Source organism: Hemiscyllium ocellatum, chromosome 2 (assembly GCF_020745735.1).
Source record: "Hemiscyllium ocellatum isolate sHemOce1 chromosome 2, sHemOce1.pat.X.cur, whole genome shotgun sequence".
Lineage (NCBI taxonomy): Eukaryota > Metazoa > Chordata > Chondrichthyes > Orectolobiformes > Hemiscylliidae > Hemiscyllium > Hemiscyllium ocellatum.
This window is the reverse complement of record NC_083402.1, coordinates 50,095,297-50,119,673: the sequence shown is the minus strand read 5'-3', so window position 1 is coordinate 50,119,673 and position 24,377 is coordinate 50,095,297. Positions and strand designations below refer to the sequence as shown.

At 37.4% G+C, this 24,377-nt stretch overlaps 1 protein-coding gene across 8 annotated transcripts in view; it reads left to right on the top strand.

Moving 5' to 3' along the window:
- mef2cb (myocyte enhancer factor 2cb) overlaps positions 1 to 24,377 on the top strand; it is a 240,521-nt gene that overhangs the window by 131,649 nt on the left and 84,495 nt on the right. For all 8 annotated transcript variants that reach the window (XM_060836654.1, XM_060836671.1, XM_060836640.1 and 5 more), the window contains one exon: positions 18,482 to 18,685. In XM_060836654.1, the coding sequence (XP_060692637.1) occupies positions 18,482 to 18,685 (204 nt within the window). The remainder of the gene's footprint in view (positions 1 to 18,481; positions 18,686 to 24,377) is intronic.

The following is a 24,377-nucleotide window of genomic DNA, read 5'->3' as shown; positions in this document are numbered from 1 at the left end:
GTATCAATCAGGCAGTTTGCCTGGTAGCAGGAGAATCTTTGGAACAGGAGAATCGACGTTTCGGGCATAAGCCCTTCAGGAATCCCGAAACGTCGATTCTCCTGTTCCTTGGATGCTGCCTGACCTGCTGCGCTTTTCCAGCAACACATTTTCAGCTCTGATCTCCAGCATCTGCAGTTCTCACTTTCTCCCAGCAGGAGAATCTTTCCCAGGATCAGGGATTTTGGAGAGGGTTGAATCTCTGCCCATCGGGATTGCCCACTTTTTGGAGGCCAACAGCTCTTCATTGCTTAGCAGTGCTATGGGAAGGCAGTGTCTTCTGCTGATAATGCACCTACTGGAACATAAGAGGGAATCATTCCACAGGTGAGTGGTTGCTTGGAGGGGTGTCAGCAGTAAGGACTGGATGGATAGCTCCCAGCACCAATATATACTCATGTATGATAAAACCAGAAGTTGCAATATATAGTTAAAGGATAAATATAAGAAATTCAAAACGTGGAGTAAAAGAAACACATTTGAAATCCACCGTCCTCCCCTGTGTGAGTTTGGAGTTGGGTGATACATTTCATTAGACAGAAAGGTGTTCTGTGGGAACCTGCCACCTTCTCATCTCTGCCTTGATTAACTCTTTGTGGTAGGAAGGCTTGTGAAGCCTTCCTGACCCACTGCATCCCCATTTCTCGATTCTGGGTTTCTTGTTCATAGAGATGGAGAAGATAAGAGCAGGAGATGGCCATTCGACCCTTTGAGCCTGATCCACCATTCAATATGATAAGAACTGATCATCCAGCTCAGTGCCCTTTTCTGGCTTTCTTCCAATACCCTTTGATCTCTTTACTCTTAAGATACTGAGAGCCTTTAAATGAGGCATTCATTCCCCCTTTCCTCCCTACAGAAAGACTCATGCCAAGTATTTAACCTTTTTGTTCTTGTTGTACTCAATCTACTGGTTTTACTCGAGTGTACAACTGCAAGCAGTCAAGGGAAAAAAAGACTTTTATGATTTGTTTTCACCACAACAACACACTTAGAAAATCATACATGTGACTAAGTGTATGTTCCTGGAATTCCCTCTCTAAATCTCTCCAAGGATGTTGCCAGGGTTGGAGGATCTGAGCTATAGGCAGAGGCTGAATAGGCTGGGGCTGTTTTCCGTGGAGCATTGGAGGGGGTGACCTTATAGAGGTTTACAAAATTATGAGGGGCATGGATAGGATAAATAGACAAAGTCTTTTCCCTGGGGTGGGGGAGTCCAGAACTAGTGGGCATAGGTTTAGGATGAGAGGGGAAAGATATAAAAGAGACCTAAGGGGCAACTTTTTCACGCAGAGGGTAGTACAAGTATGGAAAGAGCTGCTAGAGGATGTGGTGGAGGCTGGTGCAATTGCAACATTTAAGAGGCATTTGGATGGGTATGTGAATAGGAAGGGTTTGGAAGGATATAGGCCGGATGCTGGCAGGTGGGACGAATTGGGTTGGAATATCTGGTCAGCATGGATGGGTTGGACCGAAGGGTCTGTTTCCACGCTGTACATCTCTAGGACTCTATGACTCTGTTTAATATGCTCCTTAAAATCTCTCCCTTTGTCTAAGCTGTTCATCACCTGTTCTGGTATATTCTTACATGACCAGTTTAGGGCTCCAAGAACACAGGACAATGGACAAGTTTGCCCCTGAAAATCACTTGAATGCCAAGGATATTTCAATCATGGGGCTGACCTCTATCAGTAGAATAGACAAAATTGGTTTTCTCTTGAGTTTACTATTGCAAGTAAGTGGTGGTGAAGGAGTAGTTGTATTAGGTAATTTTCTGAAGGGGCGAATGTTAATGTTTCATTGGCTCATCTCATTCTACTGGTGGGTAGGAACGAGGGTTTCTGTTTCTTTTTTGTTTTTCGGGGGAGCAGATGTACCTAACAGTTCCCTAATTACTGCCCTCTGGAGGATGGGAGTTCCCGTGCCTTTCTATTGATACGATGTGCCTTTTGCCAGAGATGATATTTCATGCCTTTTCAGGAGATCAGTGGGGCTGTCTGTCAGGGGGTAAAAGCAGCTGCAAGAAGGGTGGAGGGGAAAGAGGCAGAGTGCAGAGGCTGTAAGAGGGTTGGTTGAGGGGAATGCTGAGAATTTTGGAAAAGCAGAAGGAGCTTTTTTCCTTGTAGTAGAATATGAATCAATTCCTACAGGGTGAAAAATTTGGAACAAAATCCCTTCCCATCATTACCTAATTGCCTTATCAAATAGCCAACACTTTCTTCAAAATTGCACTCAGTAAAAGAGTATATCAATTATTTTGAAATACTCACTTATTGTCATTTTGCATCTACTGTCCTATATTAAATACAGTAGTGTCCAGGAGATTGATGCTTACTTGTGTTAAATTAAATTTAACTTAAGTTAAATGGGAGTTTGACAGTTATTGAGGATATTGATGAATTCTTCAAATTCAGCTTCTATGTGATTCCAGTTACTCCATATGTCAACACAAAATGAAAAAGAATTTTATTAAGTGATTACATCACACAAAAAAATTAAAATGAAAAATGGCAGCCCTTGAGAAAATCTCATGAACAGTCCTCAAAAATAAATATTTTGTGCACTGGCAGAGTCAAGTAATCAACAATATTTTAGAATTCCAGTATCAAAATCTAGATTGTCATTTGTTGGTTCCTAACATGTTTAGTCAAATTTTTACTTCTTTTTGTGACTTTTTGGTTGCAAATGTGGAATGATTAGTGGGAATAGGAAATAGCATCGGAAGATCTTTCACTGATTTGGCATTATCCAAAAACTGCAATATGGTTGTCTTATATGCACAATAGATTGCTTCAATACAGTTTGCTTAAATGTGCCTTTCAGGAAGGTTGCTGAACTTGCCCCCTAATTCTTATCCACTAATTTCAAGCTTGTATGAGAGGTGAAGGCTCAGTTTCTTCCATATTGACTGATCTTTGTATCTGTTGTGTGTTATTTTCTCCTTTAAAAACAATGGATGAGTAACTTGTATTCATATGCAGTAGTCTGTATCAGCCTAATTAATTGGTATGAATGGGCAGCCAGCAGGAGGACTGACTGCACCTTTTCATTTCCTTTTCTTGCTGGGAATGCACCCCATCTGTTTGCCATTTCCTCAAGAGTTATCTGTGTTTTTTGTTTGGTATTCCCTTCTTTTGCACTGCAAAACTGCTAGGCCTCTGACACCGTTAGTTTTCCATTTTTGTTGACTGGAAAATGACTGTTATCTGTTTGACATGTCCCCATTTTTATATGTCATGCATCAATAATTCCTTGCATGGAATTGGCCTACTAGTCTGTGTTGTTTGTAATTGTTAAACATTTTCTGTACAGTGGATTTTCACATTATATTTCCAAATGTCATTCGTTGTACCTATAAAATTCCAACATTAAAGTAAAAAGCTTTATGCTCACTAGCTAGCTTCACAATTGGGGATGCTGTCTTATCACTTCCAAGGTTGACTCACTGAAACATATGTTTCTGTGCTCAACCTTGGTTCTTTCTGCGACCCATTGTTTTTAAAGGAACATGTGGGTGGAAGGCTCTGAGCCTATATGCAGTGCCAAAAGATCAAATATTTCAACATCTCAGAAGTTTTAAGAAGATAGCAAGGTATAAATATTAACGGTACAGATGTAGGAATACATTTGAGTGCGTAAGGATAAGGCAGTTACATTTTATCTGAGAATATATTTATATAAGATGTTACAAGGGCTTTATTCTACCTGTAGTGCCCAAATAAGTTTTGAGTATGCTTTTTGTCAAGTATGTTTCTGTTCAATATAATTGTGTACTGAAAAAGACACTGAGTGACTCTTTGTTTTCTTTCCATTTAAAAAATGGAACGAATGTACTAGAGATTATCTTAATGAGCCCAGAGTGTATATCATTGTCAAAAACTCAAGAATATAGCTATATACCTTTATGATACAGAAAATAGATTACTATTGTGCTTTATCCAGCATTGTAAGTTGAAATAATTTATACCATATGTATAGATCAAAACTGTATTTATTTTTAGGATGACAGTTATGAGTAATAACTTCTCAATTGTGTAAAGCATCTTACATTTATATCATAGAGATGTACAGCATGGAAACAGGCCCTTTGGTCCAACTCAACAATGCTGACCAGATATCTTAAATTAACTTAGTTGCATTTGCCAGCACTTGGCCCATATCCCTTTCAACCCTTCTATTCATATGTCCACCTAGATGCCTTTTAAATATTGTAATTGTACCAGCCTCCACCACTTCCTCTGACAGCTTATTCCATGCACTTTTGCATGAAAATGTTGCCCCTTAATTCTCTCTTAAATCTTTTTCCCCTCACCCTAAACCTGTGCTCTCTAATTCTGGACTAACCCAACTCGGGGAGAAGACCTTGTCTATTTACCCTATCCATGCCCCTCATGTAGTGCCTTTCATGATTTCAAGGCACTCAATGAACTGTAGACACTATTGTAATGTAGGAAACACATGAGTAACATTGTGACTTATTTCGCTAGTAAGTTGTCTGATGCAAGTTGAAATGTATCATCACCTTTACTACTATATTATCTCCATTCACCTACAAGAACTATGTTCTCATTATGTTAGTGCACATTTTCATGTCATAGAGCTTAGGTAAAGGGTAACAGAACAAGGTTTATGAATTCCAAGGTTTATAAATATAGTGTAGCCAACAGGAGTGGTGCAGAGCACTGGCAAGCTTGACTTTGTGTATCTGACCAGCCATTACTCTATTTATTCACTGGGGCACTAACTTAGTCGCTTATCTGGAGTTAAGTGGAAAGATTACCGGCCCCCAGCAATCTATCTCCAGATTCTAATAAGTCAGACTGTCTAGTCAATCATTAACAGTGCTTTGGAAAACTATGATGATTCTACTTCAGGTATCAGTATAAAAGTAGATTTAAGTTAGACTACTCTTTGCTGAGCAAAGATTAGTTCCATCTGTTGCATGGTATATACAGTAAAGTGAAAAGGCTTTAAAACATACTATACAAAAAAATCTTTAAAATTTTACATATTCAAGAAAGGATTGTGACCTCGAAGTTAAATCTATTCATTTGCTTACAGTCTGTTTTTAACAGAAATAATTATTCAGTTGTATTAAATAATGCTGTGTTTAAAAATTAATGCAGCTTTTGTTCTATGAAAATCAATATCACTGTAGAATTATGTGTAGATTAAAGCCACTTCATAGAGTCAGAGAATGGTTACAGCATAGGAAGAGGTCAATTTGCCCAACCTGTCTGTGCTATTTCTCTAAAGTGCCACCTTTTCTCTATAGCCCTGTGAACCTTTCCTTTTCAGAAAGTTGTTGAATTCCCTTTATGAAAGCCAACATTGACTTTGTCTTTTTAATAGTCCCAAACAACCTGTTCCAGACCCTAACCACTTGGAACAGTTTTGTTTTCCTATGTCACCATTACTTCTTTTGCCAGTTACTTTAAACATGTACTCCCTGGTTCTCGATCCACCAATAGGAGCAATTTATCTCTGTCTACTCAGTCCAAATCCTACTTGGTGTTGAATATTTATGTGAAATTGCTTCTTGATCTTCTCCAAGGAGAACAATCCCAATTCCCTAATACTTATGTAGTGTTTATTGGATCAAGTGTAGGCCATTATGTCCCTTGTCCTGTTCTTTAGATGGATCATGATTGATGTGTGCCTTAAATTAATCTATCCAACTTGATTAAATAACAATTGAAACCCTACTATTTTGAAGTGTTCAATTGACTTAGCTTCAGCAACTTTTTGTGGGGAGAAAATTCCAGGTTTCTATTATCCCTTGCGTAACCATATAGATTTTTACATCATTCTGAATAACCTAGCTCTAATGCTAACATTCTGCCTCTTTTTCTGAGCCTGTTCGTCCAAAGCCTTGATTGTGTTAAAAGGATAGAGGAAGATGCTTGATATGTGAGAAGAAAGGGGAAAGACCCAGTTTTTGAGAATTTGAAACAAAAAGAGAAACACTTAGTACTTTCAGGAAATCTGTGGAGAAAACAAGTAAAACCAGGCATCTTTAAAGGGTTGGATAGGGAAAATTAACCTGGAAGTTGAGGAATACAGAATTAGGAGTCACAGTCTAAGGGTAAGCCATTTAGGACAGAGATAAGGAGAAATTCTTCACCCAGAGGGGTGAACCCGTGGAATTCTTTTCCATAGAAGGTTGTTGAAGCCAAAACATTGAATGTTTTCAAGAAGGACTTAGATACAATTCTTAGGACGAGAGGGATCAAAGCCAGAAGTAAGTAGGGATGATCAGCCATGATCATATTGAATGGTACAGCAGGCTCAAAGTGCCAAATGGCCTGCTCTTATTCCTATTTTCTGTGTTTTTGTGGAATTTGGTTCTTAGTAATTTCTTTCTCATCATGGACAAATGAAATTGCAGACTGTTATGTCACCAACCTGAAGCTTGCTGGAGTCCTCTTTAATTGTGGCATCCTCAGCACTCGCTCATGGTAATCAAAGGCCTAAGCAGTAGAGCTCAACCATAAAACTAGAAGACAGAGTTGTGGTCAATTCCCAACCAAGAGAATCTGCAAGAAAAGGCAACTCTAAGAGATACAACAAAATAAGATGGGTTATGATTTTTTTTTGTTTTCTTCTCTGGGTCAGAAATATCAAGAGTTTTGTTTTGACACTTCACACAGAAACTTTGATCTTCCTATACCTTGTCCCTCATTCAACTGGAATTTCCCTCCCTTTACACCTTTAATTCCATCCCAGAGAATTAATTTTGTCAATCTCGACCTCTCTGGAAACACTTCCTTGTTCTTAGAATAATTTTCCTGGATTCCATGGCAGGAATTTATAGATTACATGGCTTTGAGTCCAAAGGATCTATGCCTAAAATGTTAACTACATTAATTTATGTTAATGGGATTGCCAATGCTCGGTGCAACTAGAAAACTGTGACACTAAAAAAAACTTTTAAAAACATTTATTGGGCAACAGTGTGCTCTTGGTTGATCATTATTCAAAATGTATTTATTTATGCATACTCTCATAGCCTTCTTTATATTAAAACTTGACATTTTGATGTTGCTCTTAATTTGGGAGCAGGCTAAAGCCACCTTTTCAATCTCTTTTTGGAAAAGTTACACTAACACCTTCATTCCTGAGCCAGAAATTGAGCTTTTAAACTCCTTCCTAATTTATTACCAATGCATAATATCACTATTTCTATTTCTACAACATCCTCCCCACCTCACTTCTAATCTTCTACCACTTCCATGTTTGACACTTGATTGTGTTTTTTTCATTAAACTACACATCTGTGATCCCCCCCCAGAAATGTCATAATTTGCAATGTATGAAAAAAATGAAAAAAAGATTCTTCTTAACAACTGAGCTTTAACAGCATTGTCTTTTTATTAAAGCTGTATTCGTTGTCAAATGTTTTGTTAAATCAAAGAGCTTAAAATGTGTTACACTTTTGAAATCTTAGCAGCCATGCAGTAACACTTCACATGTAACTTCTATCGGTTGGTAGCAGACTCCACGTACTCCTAATGCTACAACATCTTTCAGGAAGCCCTCAGGGATTGAGAGAGGCGGGAAGCAGAGCTAAAGCCATTGTCGAGGGGAAGAAGTTACATTCTTCCTGTTATGACAGGAAATGCAGACAAATGTGCTTCCTGTCCATTTGTTCAGGAGGGAATGAGATCTTCTTTGACCTTTAGCAAAGGTACAACGTGTCTTTTGTTGCCTTAGTAAACATGTTTTCCCCTAATGATTCCTATAATATATACCTGTCAATATTATATTTAAAAGAAAGAAATCGGAAATTTCTATGGCCAGTTCATGCTAGGTGGTCTGGAACGCTTCGTTGGTAAACACAGCAAATGGTACTTTGTGGTATATCTTGGCTGCCAGTTTCAGTGTAGTTCTGCCATATAGGAAAACTTGTGAAAGCCATAAAATCTTCATTGGAGTAGGAAAACATGACAATTTTCAAAATTGTACCTAAATATAAAAAGAAGACTGATAAAATTAATGCTTGAGAATTAACTAGCATTTTATTTTCTGACGATTAATATTGTAGGGTGGGATGTCATGATATTCGCATAATGAAATTGTCCTGCTGCTTGATAAACATTGGATTTTTTTTCTGAGCAAAATACGGACAAATAGATACAGTTTCTGAAGTTGTAGGGAGCTTGTAACATCTGCCAGCTGTACAACTTTGACCTTCAATGCATTGGCAGTACATTATGTTATTTTGCAAAGGTTCAAGTATCACTGAGGCACATAAATGGATAGAAATGAAGATTCATTTGTACCAATATAGTTGATTTTGAAAACCCAAGTTCTTTGGTCTTCCAATAAAGTTAAGCCAGAATGTTGACAAGTCTAGATTGCTGGTTAGTCAGAGGCAAATTTGGTATATCATAAAGGTATTAACCAACAAACATCAGAATGATAGATTTTCTTCAGCAAGTTAATCATAGAATTGCTGTTCAGGACTATATGTTAGATTTATAATAATGAGTATTGCCACTGATCCTGTTGAGCATATTTAACAGGAAATGTGAAACACAAAAATCAGCGTTCTTTAACACTGTGCAATTTGCTACTTGAGTTATGCACTTAATTTATCACCTCAAATTGCTTCAACCATCATGACAGACCTGTGTGTGAGTATTTCATTTCAGTGTTATGCATGGAAATTGTTCAAATAGCTTACCTATTCATTTGAAAAACAAAGTTTATAATGTTATTGCTGGATATTTGTGAAATTTAAAGTCGTAATAATATGAAGATTTCACTTCCTCACTCGTATACTGACGTCATAGTGATTTCAGCTATTCAGGCCTTAGATGCTGAAATTACCCGCATAAATATTATTGCATCTTGACCTCCCTTGCTCCACCTTTTGGAGCCAACTTACTCTTCTTCCACCAAGCTTTGATCACCCCTTATAATCTTTTCGATTCACTGTCCATCCCTTCTTACCTTCCATTGAAGGATATTGTAACATTTTACTCTGTTAAAACATCCAGTTGATTACAAATTGTTGCTGTACTTTCATTAACTTTGTAGATTGCTAAATATTATCACAGAATAGAATAGCAATTGCTTTTTGGTAGATTTACAAGGAGGTGGAACGAATAAAGGATTCTCCTGGGATGTGCTGTTTCCAGGCTCTATGTAAAGGAAATTAATTATTAGAGCTGATAGGAATATATTTCTATCTATTTGTGAGTTCCCAATTCAGAAATGTTGCCTTTATATTTTATTGTTTTCTGCTGAGCCCTATCTTCCACATAACATAGTGTTCCTGCACTAAAAGGATACACAGGGAGCCTGCTTTCAGGCTGTCGAAACTGCCAGTCTGGAATTGGTTGGAGGGAGGTGTGTACGAGTACAGTATTCTACTTTGGCTAGTCTTTGATTTTTTTTTGTTATTGTGGCTGTGATTCGCTCCCATTCAGTGATTCTCTCCCAAATCCATAGTTAAAATAAAGACTTCAGTGTGATCAATTTAAAAATTTGCTGAAGCTTGAAGACCTTTTTTGGTTCATTGTAAAATACAAACTTAGGATAAGAATTATCATCATATATTTCATTTTTGTCTGAAAAGATGTTCAGAAATGTATAACTTCTTTCTTCAAATGCAACTTGAATGGATTATTTATTTATGTATTATTAAAATGTTTAAGGTGCAATAATTCATCAGGGTAGTGCTATTTCAGTATTTATGGGTTGTTAGACACACAGCATATTTGATTTAGCACTGGTTTGCGGTTTAAAAAAACCTACAACTGCTCAGTCACAACTGTTTTTTTTAATACAGTAACAAAGGGTTCTGTACAGTAGGCAGTAATATTTTATTTTATTTGGTTTTGGTTGCTAATTTAGTGCAGAATAATGTAGTGTAGGCAAAAGTGTGAACTGAAAATAGATTGCAAGTCAAGTAATGAAATTTGAGCAAAACTGTTCATTTATAAATTTATTGTAATAAACAACCTAATTTATTGCTTCCTTGAATAAAAATTTAAGCATACCTCTTCTTGATAATGTAATTTTAAAAAATTCTGGATGGATATATGAATAGGAAAAGTTAAGATGGATATGGGCCAAGTACTGGCAAATGGGACTAGATTAGGTTAGGATATCTGGTCAGAAGGGAGTGAAGGGTCTGTTTTGGTGCTGTACATGCCTATGACTCTAGATAAATTACTGTAAGGAGTCTGTTGAGAACAATTTGTGCATTACTGCAAAAGCAAATTACTACCGATGCTGCGATTCTCAAATCAAAATGGGCAATCTGGAAACACTCAATTGCTTAGGCAGCATCTTGTGAGGAGAAAAACATATTTAAAGGATGGAATGGGATAAGGATATAAGTGACATAGGCTGCAGTGAGATTTGTGGTAGATTTAGACAAGTCCAGTGAGGGTTATCGTGACATCAGGGGCCTCTTGCTCCATCTTTTCTGTTTTTGCCAAGTGGTGAGATAAATTTCTCGTCTGGCAGTGGCAAGTTGCTAAATAAGGTGAATTATAGCTTGCTAAATGCCTTGTTAATACTGCAACTCATCTCATTAATAGCCGGCTTCCTATCTTACCAATCATGCCAAACAAGCTAAACGTCGAGTCTTCTCAACGTGGAAATCAGAGCCAGTACCTGGAAGCATGAGCTTGCTGCTAGCTCCATCCAGCCGCCATGTTTCTCAGCACAAAATATCATCTCTGAGTATGGTCCATGGGCACCAGCTGCATGCACTGCTTGTTCACAGACATTGGCATCTGATATTTGCCGATCACTCTCAACCATTGTGGCACCTCTCTGATACATACGCAGACCATTCACAAAGCTCAGAGTTGCATTGCAGGGCGCAGAAGCGAATAGCATTGAGAGACTGCTGCAAGGATACGTTTTTGTGCAGGGACGGGTGCCAGGCTGTCAGATTGAATCAGGGAGCGTTTCTGGGCTGCTCAGCCTCTAAGTGGGGGATTGCAACCTTCATGTTCACGTCTTCCCATGACCTTGGTTTGGGAGTACTCTGAGATCGCGGAGTAGGTCACAGTCAGTTCTATGGCTCCATAGCAATCAGTCCAGGGGGAAGGGGCCATGCGGTCAGAGGTCTGGTCACTCAGGGGTGGACCGCTATCAATCCATTTATTCCATTTACTCCATCCACAGAAACAAAGTTTGATTGAAGGCTCGGAATAAGGCATGGCGAGGTGGGGGCGGATTCCAGAGAAGGCGAATCAGGAACCTATTCTTTGGGATTGGGTGATGGAAGCTGGATGGGTCAGGGTGAAGACAGTAGATCATTGATTGGAAGTGGCTTATGCAAAAGAAGGTTCGGCCATGTTAAGGAGTACCCTGGCTGCAAGATGGTTAGTGTATTCATACGCAGCATGGTCACCTCATTTACCATGGGCTGATGGGACATATAAGCAGTTGTAGGTTTGTGTCGACAGGTTGGGTTGGGCTGCAGGGAAGTGTTTAATCCATGGAGTTTACAGGCAGGAATACCGGAAAGGGGGTCTGGATGTTTGGGGCCTCAGCGATGTGTAGAGACAGTTGCTGGAAGCCATTTGCCAAAGAGCACTCGTGTCATGCTTCATTGTCCTGGATATCCAAAGTATGCAACAGGAAAAGAAAATGGCTGCACCCACAGTGAGCAGGGTAAGAGATTTAATCTGTGAGGGAAGGGTCTGCAGGAACCACTGGTGTGAGGCCCTTTAAAGGAAATCAAGATTACACATGTACATGAGAACAGGATGCAATCCAGCAAAGTTACTAATCCTTGAATGTCCTAATGCATTGGCTCCTTGTTTGCTGGAAACCTTCATTTCCAGACATCATTGAAAATATTGTTCACACTTGCACTTTTGCACACAAGGCAGGGAAGGAATAGGAATGCTATAAGATGTGTGACAATGGAGTCAGCAGGAATGCCCTATCTGTGCATTAGTTCATTTCACTTTCAAGTACTGCAGCAACCTCTCAATACACATCAATCCACAGTCCATCCTGTCTACGTGTGAAGATTGACGTCATACTGGCACATTTTATTTCAGGGCTTCACAGACTCTAACAAACAGATGTAGAGACAAAACAATGAAATATAGTCAAATGTGACAATTCACGTACAGTGCATCAAAGTGCACTCAATTGGTTGTTTACTTTCTCTCTTTCTCATGAAATCTTAGTGCAGTCTCTGGTTCTACAGTTAGGGTGGAGGGACTCTCCTTGGCACTGGAGGCGAGAGGTTTAATGAGACAAACCTGGGTGTGGGGATTCTGGATGGCCCAATCGTTCTGAGGGTTTTGCCCGAATCGTCGATTTTACTACTCCTCAGATGTTGTTTGAACTGCTATGCTCTTCCAGCACCACTAATCCAGAATCATTTGAGGGTCAGCTTGGAAGGCAAGTGTACCCTCCTCAGCTTGAATTTCCAAGAGTTAGAGAATATAGAGTATTCTGAGAGGCCTCTGTGTGGTTCCTTCTCAAGCTGTGAAGGGTGTCTTGTGACATTACCCTGACTCCTCATAAAGAAGGATGGATGGTTAGAACAAAAAACAATACAAGACAGGCAGTTTAGCCCATCACAACTACATCAACATATGATGCCTTTCTAAACTAAAAACTTATTGCTTCTTCATGGTCTGTATCCCCTATTTCCTGCCTATTCGTATGTCTGTCAAGATGCCTATTAAACATTGCTCGTGTATCTGCCTGCACATTCCAGGCACTGACCACCATCTGTGTGAAAAAAGACTGACAACATCTCCTTCAAACTCAGTCCCTTTTTACCTTAAACCTATATCCCCCGAGTAATTAACATTTCTATCCTGGAGAAAGATTCTGACTAGGCATGCCTCACATAATTCGGTAAACTTGTGAAGTGTTTTGAGGGAGTGATTACACAGCATGGACAACGTGTCCTCCAGGATACCCTTTTTTTTTCATTATCTTCTCAAGTATGACGCTAAGTAGAACCTCAAATAGATCCTGTCTGAGAATTGCAGTACCGTCTTGTCTTTGTGAGATACGTGTTCAGGTTCCATCCTTGACCGAGCAAGACTTTATCAGGTGCTCATACAGTTGCACAGTGGCCTTTTAAATATGGCACGGGTGTCCAAGGTTGCTGCTCTTTTGATGGCTATCTTGTGAATGGCAAGTTGTTCTAAGAATACCTGTGGCAGCTTGTGCCAGAGGATGGAACTTAGTATTCTGCCAGCAATCCACCAGGTTCCCAATGCAGTGATGAGCTTGGTTAGGGTATGTAGAGCCATTCAACGTTTTTTGTAAAAATTGCAAAACCCAAGATCTAATCTAGTCCTCACTGATGAATAGCACATTTCAATATAGAATTAGTAGATCTTAGAACTATTCAACAAAAGAAATAGTTCAGAGTTAGTAATGGTCCTTGTGATAAACTGAAGTTGCGTGAATAGAATTTCTCTATATAACAAACGTTGGCTGTTTACAAAGTTAAGATGAACACAGAGCTAAGGTATGGTTCAGAATAAAACCTACATCTGGTAGTTTGCAGCAACAACAACTTGTATCATGTTTTTAATGAATTAAACATCACAAAGCCCTTCATAGAAGCACAACTTTCTATATTTTGGACAGAAATTTTGACAATTTAATGATGATAGGGATTTGGGAAAGGTGCTGATGAAGCAGAGCTGGCTGTCATCAGTACACATTTGAAACTGTGATTGTTTTTGAATAATGGCAGAAGAATGTGTAAATGAGAATGGGTTATGGTAGTGGATAAAGAGAAATTCTTCAGAATAGCAGAAATAATGATGTTGGAATGGGAGAGAATCTATTGAAGTCATTCACAATTATGATCAAAAGGCTAAAAATTGACCCAGATGAGTTCATCCACACTCAGCAGGATGATGAGGAGAGGCATTGGAGGAAGGTTGTGTAAAATTTTGTCAAAATCATAGAGAGTTTGAGAAAGGCAAGTTAGCTATAGTATAATCACATGGGATGTCAGTTATGACTTGGTGATAGCCATTTTGGTACTGTGGCAGAAATCTGAATGAAGGAGTTGAAACACAGAATTCTAGGAAAGGGGTGTGTGGGTTTGGAAAACAACAACACATTTAAGGACTTTAAAACTTAAATGAAGTTTGGAAGTGGTATTGCAGTTTGCAAGGAAGGAAGTTAGGTCCGAGCAGTCGCAGTGGGGAAAGAATTGCAAGTCAGTCTGTGAATCAAAATCAGTACTTCAAGTTTGCATTATTCTCTGTTACAGTCTGATTCCAAGAAGGACTATCCTAGAGGGGTTTTCTTGAGTAAAAGAAAAAGTAATTTTATTACTTACCAACATCAAGAAAAATAATAAAACATAACGTCAAATAGATAAACAAGCACAGATATAAAGTTTAAAAAAGAGGAGCGTGTCTAGTCTTAAAAAAGATCAAGAACACTTAGAGTCCCTGAGATTTCTGGCCTTAACCTAGGACCATGGTTGTTTAATAAATGACTTGTATCCTACACTGGAGTGAAATTTGTAGATATATTGAAGTTCCCAATGAATCAATGTTTCTCCAATGTACTTTTCACTGGGCTGTGTCTTTAAAGAGGCTGAGCAAAAGGTAGGGGAGAGGAAACAAAACTTTCAAATCTGCTTTGACAAATTCATTATTCTTTTCCCTGTCTCTGCTCAAAAGCAGTTGCCTGAAATCCAGTTCCTTGGTTTATTCACATGTTTGGCTTTATTTCCAAGTTGAATAATCAGAAGGCGAGTCTTCCATCCATCACCTAATTAGGTGAAACTTCCAGAAAGTCAAAAATTGATATGTCATTTTTACCATTAAAATAACTCATGAAAACTCAAAAAGACGTTTTGCTCAGGAGATAAAATGGATGGATTGAAGCCTTACCATTGAGTTATCTATGTATTAACTTGATAAGCCATTTCTCATTCCTTGCTTTTTTTTCTTTATCTTTCAATCAGAGACAATAATGGAAACTGCATTGAGTAATTAAAATTTGTTCAGTCCAGTAATTACTCCTCCTTCCTTGCTGAAAAATAGTCCAGAAAATTATTAATAATTATGATATTTTAGGCGAATTTATTTATTTATTATTTACTACATTACAATACTAAGACTTTTTGATCCGGGAAATATATCTTAACTGCTGAAACTCATTATAGCACCATATGGCTCAAATGCATAGACAGTCATCATGGGCATCCCATGTTGTATCCATCTATCCGTCACTTAATATCATTGTGCACCTAATTAAAAAGTGGTTTGATAGCTTGTTCTGCTGATTAGCCAACTCCTATTCAAAGGAAAGTGCAAGTAACAGAAAACAGAACAGGCTTAAGTTAATTTCTGTCAATTAATTGGAGGTTTACAAATGTAAGCAAGTTGTTTTCTGCTGAGTTGTAACATTACAGGAATATCAACTTTAGAATTCTGATGCGCTCATCTTTTTATTTTAATCATTTTTTTCTGTAGGCAAAGAATAGATTTAGTCAAATGAGAATGTGTAAATACTTGTAATTCAAAGGTTCTTTAATGATTGATCATTTTTGAAAAAAGTGTTTACAGTCTGTAGTAGCTATAACATTTCTTGATTCAAGTAGTGCAAAGGATTGTGCTTCTACATTATGTGCATGTAACTTTTGATAACTATTCAAAAAAGCACAGGAAAATTAAAATAATATCCAGATTCATGAAAGTTTAGTTAATTGCTTTTCCTTTTTTATTTCCCTTTCCTGTCATGTTATTTACAATGTAAACAGTAAAATCCACTGTTTACTTTTCTAAAAATCTGTTTTACTTCCTTTAATTTTTTAATTATATTTTTCAAGTTACTGACTAATATATGCTGGATGATAGTCAATTACTTGTGTTAAGAATAAATGATAATGAATACAATCTATACTGCAGGCAGGAATTTTCAGATATTCTCTGAAGTTCATTAATATTGTCCTAGAAGTCACTTGTTTACAAAGTATCTCTGGATCAATGGTGCTGGAAGAGCACAGCAGTTCAGGCAGCATCCAAAGTGCAGCGAAATCGACGTTTCCGGCAAAAGCCCTTCATCAGGAATAAAAGGACTTTTGCCCGAAACGTCAATTTTGCTGCACTTTGGATGCTGCCTGAACTACTGTGCTCTTCCAGCACCACTGATCCAGAATCTGGTTTCCAGCATCTGCAGTCATTGTTTTACATTGTTTACAAAGTATGCACTTTTAAGTTAACAAAGGCCAAGTTAATTGGATTAAATTTATTAAATCTTGTGTACTGTCTCATTCAATGAGGCCAAAATTGAATAGCTTCCAAAACAGATATGGTGGGAACTTGCCTTTATGACTCCCTACAAAAAACAGCCTTCTTACCTGGAAGTCAATTGAGAACATTAAGTCGTCAATTGAAGGCATCCTGTCACTCCCTTTGGTATTCAACTCGTGGTAAGTGAGTGTGCCGTTATGTGAGCAACCTGCCAGGAAACTCTGGCAAGTATGACTGCAATCTTGTTTAATTCCCTTCCCTTGGGCAGCCTGTGCCCAAATTGATGTACTGCCTCAAGACACCTCACTGGGGCTGTTCCATGCTCCATTAACAATCTACCCTCTTGCTATACCAGTTGTACTACTGCTTCCAGTGGGCCCAACCCCAACCGGATAAATGATGGAATGATGTTAAAATTTGTTGTGGTGGGTTGGGAATGCAGTGTGGAGACTAAATAACCGTGGGAGGGTTGATGCACACTGTCAATCAGTGGATAGACCCATTACGAGCTCATTAGGGACTTGGAGATCTACAACACAGAAAAAGGCCCTTCAGCCCAGCATGCCTATGTCAGTCAAAAATGATCATCAAACTATTCTATTCCCACTTCCTAGCAATTGGCTGATCGTTGTGTATTCACTGACTTCACAAGTGCAGATCTAAATACTTCTTATTGTTACGAGGGGTTTTGCCTCTTGCCATCATTGCAGGCAGTGAGCTCCAGATTCCTACCATCCTCTTAATAAAAAGGTTTTTTCCTCACTTCCTCGTTAAACCTCCCTGGCCATTTGTCCCTCCACCAAGGGAGAAAGTTACTTCCCGTCAAACCTGTCCCTCATGTGTTTATAAATCTCAATGATGCCAGCCATCAGTCTCCTCTGCTCCAAGGAAAAGAACCCTCGGCTATCCGTTCTCTCTTCATAACTCAAATTCTCTAGCCCAGGCAACATCCTGGTTAATCTCCTGTGTATCCACACCAGTGTTATGGCATCCCTTCTATAAAATGGATTCCAGAACTACACACAATACTCTAGCTCTGGCCTAATCAACATTTTATACAGTTCTAATGTAACCTCCCTGCTGTTTAAACTCAATGCCCTGGTTAATAAAAGCAAGTATACCATTTGCCTTCTTAACCACCTGTCCTAATGCAGATCGGTGTACATGCAGACCAAGGTCCCTCTGATCCTTAGTGATTCACAGGGTCCTGCAGTTCATCACATAATCTATTGCCTTGTTTGTCCTGTTCAAGCGCATCACCTCACATTTATCCAAATTGAATTCCATCTGCCACTGATAGAAGCTGGAGTTGCTCTTCTTGGAGAAAGGATTTAACAGGCATTCAATGAGAGGCAGTCATGACAAATTAGATGGGGAGAACCAATCATTATTGGTGGAGGGATTGAGAACTAGAGACAACACTTTAAAATGATCAGCAAAAAAAAGGAAATGGCAAAACATGGGGAAAAAAATGCATCAAGTGGTAATGATCTAGAATACATATGAATTCAGTTGTGGCTTTCTAAAGAGAACTGGATATTTGTCTGAATAGAAAAGAAAATTCATGGCTACTAGGAAAAGCTGGGATATGGAGCTGGTTGTTTTGTTCTATGGAGAGTCGGCATGAGTACAATAGGTTGAGAGTGGGCACTTTCTGTGCTGTCACCATTCTTTGACTCCAAGCGTTGAGCTCCAAAGTGACAGTGCTGATTACATGCTGTTTGTCATCATGATCTAATTGGACCTGCACTGTGACTGGCTGGTGTCCTTACCAAATCAGATTCTGGTTTGTTTGTCTAGTATACACACAAGATGCAAAAGCTGTTTTGGAGATCTGAGGGCTGTTTTAGCATCCAGTTAATTCTAACTTCATGCCTAAATAGATTATTGCTCAATCAATTGTAAAGAATAATAATATCCTGATTAAAAGAAAATTAGGCCTATGGTTCAAGAATATTGTCTGTAACAGATCTGAGTGTATAAGTATAAGGATATGCAGAAACAGCATTCAGCATCACAGCTGTTGTATGTGATTTTCAATCATTGTTCAATAATGGACTAGCTTTTTCTAGAATGTATTTAACTAGTACATAATAGTGCCAGCTTTCTGGAATTGCCTAGTTAAGTATATATAGTGGTTTGAGAACCTATAATTATGATAACTTTGAACATGCATGTTCTCAGACTTCATCTGCGTTTTATGTCTTCTGCAGGTGACATTTACCAAGAGGAAGTTTGGGTTAATGAAGAAGGCTTATGAGCTAAGTGTACTGTGCGACTGTGAGATTGCTCTGATCATCTTCAACAGCACTAATAAACTGTTCCAGTATGCCAGCACCGACATGGACAAAGTATTGTTGAAATACACAGAGTACAATGAACCGCATGAGAGTCGAACAAATTCAGATATTGTTGAGGTAGGATTCATCCTGAGATATTTCTTAATCAGTTGAATTAAAAATCTTATAAGTGACAAAATGTAGCAAAAGACTTTCTAAAGTTGACGAAGAAATTAGATTTGTGGATAGAACTGTTAAGTATGAAGTTGATTCAATGTAATTCAAAAATTGTTCAATCGTAAAAATTGGTATGGAAGCAACAAGTTCAGATGTGCAAATTTATCATATATGGTCCAGTCACACATTAAACTCATAATTAACTGCCCCCATTTTTATTTTGAATTTGGGACACCAAATCATATTACTGCCTCTAAAATCTGATCTAAGTTTGATGGGTTTCATTTGTGTGCTACATAATCACACATTAAACAAAACAGTTTCATTCACTCAGAGACAAGCAAATGATGTTAATATTATCTCCAAGGCGAACTAAAATTTGTAACATTATTAAGATATATCCTTTGCCAGCCTTACTCAAGTCTACTCATTAGGACATGAACCAACAAAAACCTCATTGACAATTGAGAGATCCATTTCAATTCTAAGGTTACCAGTTAATATGAGAGTTCAATTTTTGGGATATACAGACTGAACTGATCCCGTATTGATCTCTTTTATTCACCATCCTTAGTGTCACAGCAAAATAGAAACTGCTTTGTTGCTCTACTAAGCACGGAAGATAAAATATACCCCTATATAAATTCCAGCATTATTCTTTCAGTATTTTGAACTCTGTTTATGCACTTGGGAGCTCCTGAAAGCAACAAGACATAATTTTGCTTCATGTCAAAGTATTTCAGGCTGTAAAGAAGATTGTGATGCTTTTCCTGTTTAATACCTCATCATAAGGTTCATCACTTAGAGAATACTATGGCTATCGTGCTTTATTTGAATTCTTTTGAACATAGTTTTCTAAAATGATATAATAAATATCACATTCTCTTTGTGAGAACAGAAAAAGCATAAAATATGAGACAGTATCAGAAGGCGAAAGATTGGTTAGCCTTTTGGATTATATCAATTTCATCCGGAACTATTCAACCAGAACCTCCTTCTACATTCAGATATTGATTACCTGGCAACAAAATGCCCTAAGTTTCAGTTCTTAGTTTCATGTTCCAGGCTTTGTTTGCTTCATTTTACTTATTTTCATCTATACAATAATATTAGGATTGCTAGTAGATACAGCTGAACAGACTGTTTGCTAAAGTGCTCACACAAGTAATAAAAGAAGTTTCAGTAATTAACAACAAAATTCAATTCACTGCTGCATTAATAGAGTGATGCTGTTTATGAAGTTTTCTTTTTTTAAACTGTAAGAAATAGATCTTTATTCTTTAACTGATTTGAGTGCAGTTTTCTTATAAACAGGCTTTTTCAGGTTCACAGCCAAAGACAGCACAGTTTCATGCCTGGAGGAAATAGCTTTGCAGTTGTGTGGGTGTTGAAAGCGGGTCTTTACACTAGCTGATGCTCTGTGTAATTAGCATGTCTTTGCTTGATAATTAGTGGTGTGGCTACAATGGTGCATAGCCCCATGGAAGCTTCTCAGGCATGTTTAGACAGATTGAAAAAGTTTGTACTCTGGGGAACCTTACAGTCACAAAAATGCCACTTCGTACCAATTCCCACACTGAAGTTTAGAAATGTGACATTTAGGGGATGCAGCTTTCCATAAAACAATTGCATTAATTTGAGTAGAAATGAGTGAAATTCACATTTTGCCTTTTCTCATAAACTTAGAACATCATTTGGTACTTGACAGGTGACTAAACTAAATATTTAAAAAACAATATTGTCATAGAGCAGCCGAAATGTACAGCAAATTACCTCAAATAACAAGGAAGAATAGAATTATCAGAACTGTTCTAATTACTGTTTGAGGGATAAATGTTGGCATGGATGTCAGGAAAATACTTGATCTTTTTGAAAATAATAGGAAGAGAATTTCCATGTACATCCAGGTACAGACTTAGCCTTGACTGTGCATCTCATTTGAAAGATGGCACCTTTACTAATGCAGCATTCCCTCATCTCTGTGCTGAAGTGTCAATTTAGATGATGTCTGAAATCCTAGGGGCGGGTCTTAAACCCATGTCCTTCTAACTTAGAGGTGAGTTCAGTTTTTGTGATATTAATAGTAAAATAGTTCTCAAGCAACTTCAAAAATACACATAAAGAACATTCACAAAGGGACAGGAAGCTAACCAAATTTTGTTAAAGAGAAAAATGTTTGAAGAGACTGAAGAGGTTAGAAAAGGAATTCTAGATCTTGTACGCTGAAGGCTTTTCTATCAAGTCAAGGTGACAAAAGCCAATGTCAAGGATTGAAAGTTTTCAGGAAAACACCATGTGACAGGTAATGATCATAGGATCATGTTTTATAAAATGGGATTCTTGGAGAATTATGTAAAAAGATTAATTGGGCAAGAATATATATTTGATACATGGAGGGGCTGGTATAGAATTTAGGTATATGTAAAAAGCAGAGTTTAATGTGGGATAGCATATATATAGCAAAGTCTTGGACGTTATTATCAGAGAACAGTACATTGAAGACAAGCAGGAAGAATGTTAGAATTGGGTTGGAGGTGATGAAAGTATTAAAGGTTTCAGTATTGCTGGTGTTGAGGTGAGGTGAAACAAACAGGCATGGTGCAACAGTAGAACTAAATTATCTTTGTGACAGAATATAGGGAATCTGATACCTTAATGTCAAGCATTAAGATTAAGTTGCAAACAATTAGGTTAAGAATGAGTGTAAAGGAATTGAATTAATGAGAAGAAAAAGTGGTTATTACTGGAGCCTGGAGATGATGACTTTGGTTTTCTCAGTATCGAGTTGCTCATGCATAGATAGTAATATAGTAGTATTTACAATAAAATATTACCTTCTTAAAGTTAATTTAGTTAGAGTTTGTCCTAAATATGTGCTATGTCTCCTGCCTTATTGTCAACCTTTAAACTTTTACTGTTCGATTATTATTTGTTGAAGATATCAAGGACATTCTTAAATTGCATAACCATTGGAGCCATTCCACCACTCCCTTTTCTCTTGATTCTTTACAAAATTCCAAATAGGGAGAGCAGTAATTTTGTTAAAATAACAGCAAAGCGACAGACTGTCTAACTATTCCAATAGTAAATTAGAATCATCATGGTCATGTAAACTAAAAAACGTTGATTGCATTAACAGAATCAGAATGTCGACAATATCTCATACACCAAGCTACTTAAAACGATTTGCAAAATTACTGCAAGGAATCAAAAACACATCATCTTGTAGTTAAAAATCACATCAGTGAATGAACAGTGATAAATAAGTCTTGCTACGTAAAACATTGATAGTCTTGCCATTTACGTATTTAAATTAAACTTGCAGTCAGGATTCAGCAGTGCATAACATTGTATGATACTGAGTACAATTGCACAGGTTAGCATCACATGCATAGAGCAAAAAAATCAATCAAAGTGTATTGACCACTCACCTTGCTCCTCCCCCACTTCTACCTGCACATAGATATAGACCCACAAATGAACAAGTGTCATGGACACTTATATGCAAGCAATAAGACTGATTGATTCCCAACTGACCTTACTGCAGTGCTATGTGATTAAAATATTTATTTCAAACTTCAATTAATATGTGATTAACATGTAAGATTGAGCTTTTAAAATAGTATCCTGAGTAACTTTTAGTTAGTGAAATAAATGATCAGACAAGTCAATAGACCTGAAATTCACAGACTTCATGTGAAAAGTTGGAACCACACACTTACTCTGCTTGTAGTCTGAATGTCAATTCTGACAGATTAGCAGGACAACTGCTCCAATTTTATAGTATAAGAGATAGAAATTCTTATCTATTAATCCATCTGGAAACATAGCCAATTAAAATGCATATTAAAGCTTCAGAATTTTCAAGAAGCTAATCCTTATACTTATGAATAAATGTAGTAATGTTGCATCATGTACAAATTTTAAACTAATCTGTGACTTACAATAGGGGCAACAAGATACTCTAATGGTAGTCGATCATAACTGTTTGATTTTGCCTTTTAGCATAATCTAAAATGATGCACTTGCAATTCCCCGATTTTCATGTATAATTGCATTCATAAATGCTTGCTCTTGAGAACCTTTGAATATTGTTCAGAATGGCATTACTCCCATGTGTCTCCTGATTACAAAAAAAAGGTACTGATATCAATGAAGCTCCTGTTTATGGTTGTTGGTTTAGGCTGTTATTTAAGATCAGAATGTACAGTACTTAATGTTATTTATGACTAAATGTAAAAACCACCATTTATGAAGAACATAATCTTTTCTCAAAGCATAAGTGGGTGGGGGATGCTACTTAGTGCTGGAACATTGCACTGTATATAGTCCATTACTCGCATGTTTAATTTTATTCATACCCCTGAAAACCAGGGATTGAAGATGATCAGTAAAGTCGTTTTGGAACAGGAAATGCACACAGTAAATGATAATCCTGAAAATAAGTTTCTATATGGAGAAGACCACAGCTTAACTTTCTGTGAACATGAGAATGATTTTCTTTTAAGTACTTGAAGATTGATTGTGTTACAGAAAATACAGGTTGCTCATACATGATATGCCAAATGAATAGTGTTTAGAACTGAGAGAAAACCAACAATCCCATCATCCTGATTCTCAGCCTGTAGAATACCAGTCAAAGCTAGCAACCCAGTGGTTTGCCTTATATCGTGGTCCAACTCAGTCACCTGGTAAGAACTTCTGAATGAGATTAAAGAAATCTCTGTTAATTATTTGTAAAGGTCAAAATGCTAATGGCTTGCTACTGGGGTAGCCTGTTAATGCCTGTTAGAGCTCTAAACTTTTTTTTCCCCAGTGACTTTCAGCTTTGTATGTTAAAAATACACAGTTCTAAAGTGTTTGAATTTAAGTCATTGTCTTTCAAAAATCAAAATAATCTGAAACCTGTTATGACTATTTTGACACTGGAATTTTTCATTTATTTTCAGAAGTATTGGAAGATTAAGACAGCTATACAGTAAATAAGGTTGTTGACTGTAGTGCATGCACTGTCAGTTAGAAAGGGTGCAAAATGAATGTAAGCAATCAACCAAAAGTTGGGTCTATTGAATTCTTAAGTCACTTTTTATGAGCCTATAAGGTACTGTAAGAATAATAGACATGATAAAAACTCCAATTCTCAATATTCTTAACCATAAAAATGGCAAGTTGGGTTACATATGTTGAAAACGCACATTAAAAGGTAATGATGAAGCTGAACAACACTTTCATAGAGAATTTCAAGTAATCAGTTCTAAAGTAACTATTGAAGCAAAACATTGCACTAAGTAGAATGATTCGAATGATACCAGAGCTAAGAGAATACGCACATGAGAGATGTGCAACTGTATCTACGAAAACAGAGTCAGTTAAGGAAGATATCTTGAAAGTGTTAAGAGACTTTGAACATATTAATGAAAATTATTAATACCACAAGTGATTTAGCAGCCATTAAATATACACTATGATATACTAATACTGAATGCATTCGAAGAAGATATTGAAGGAAATCTTTTAACTCAAAGATTTGTTAGATCATTTTATATATTATAACAAATTATGTTGCACCATTCAATCACAGCATGTTCGTTAAATGGTATGGATATCTAGGGGAAAAACATCCAAGGGTATGATAGCAAAGCAGAGAATTTAA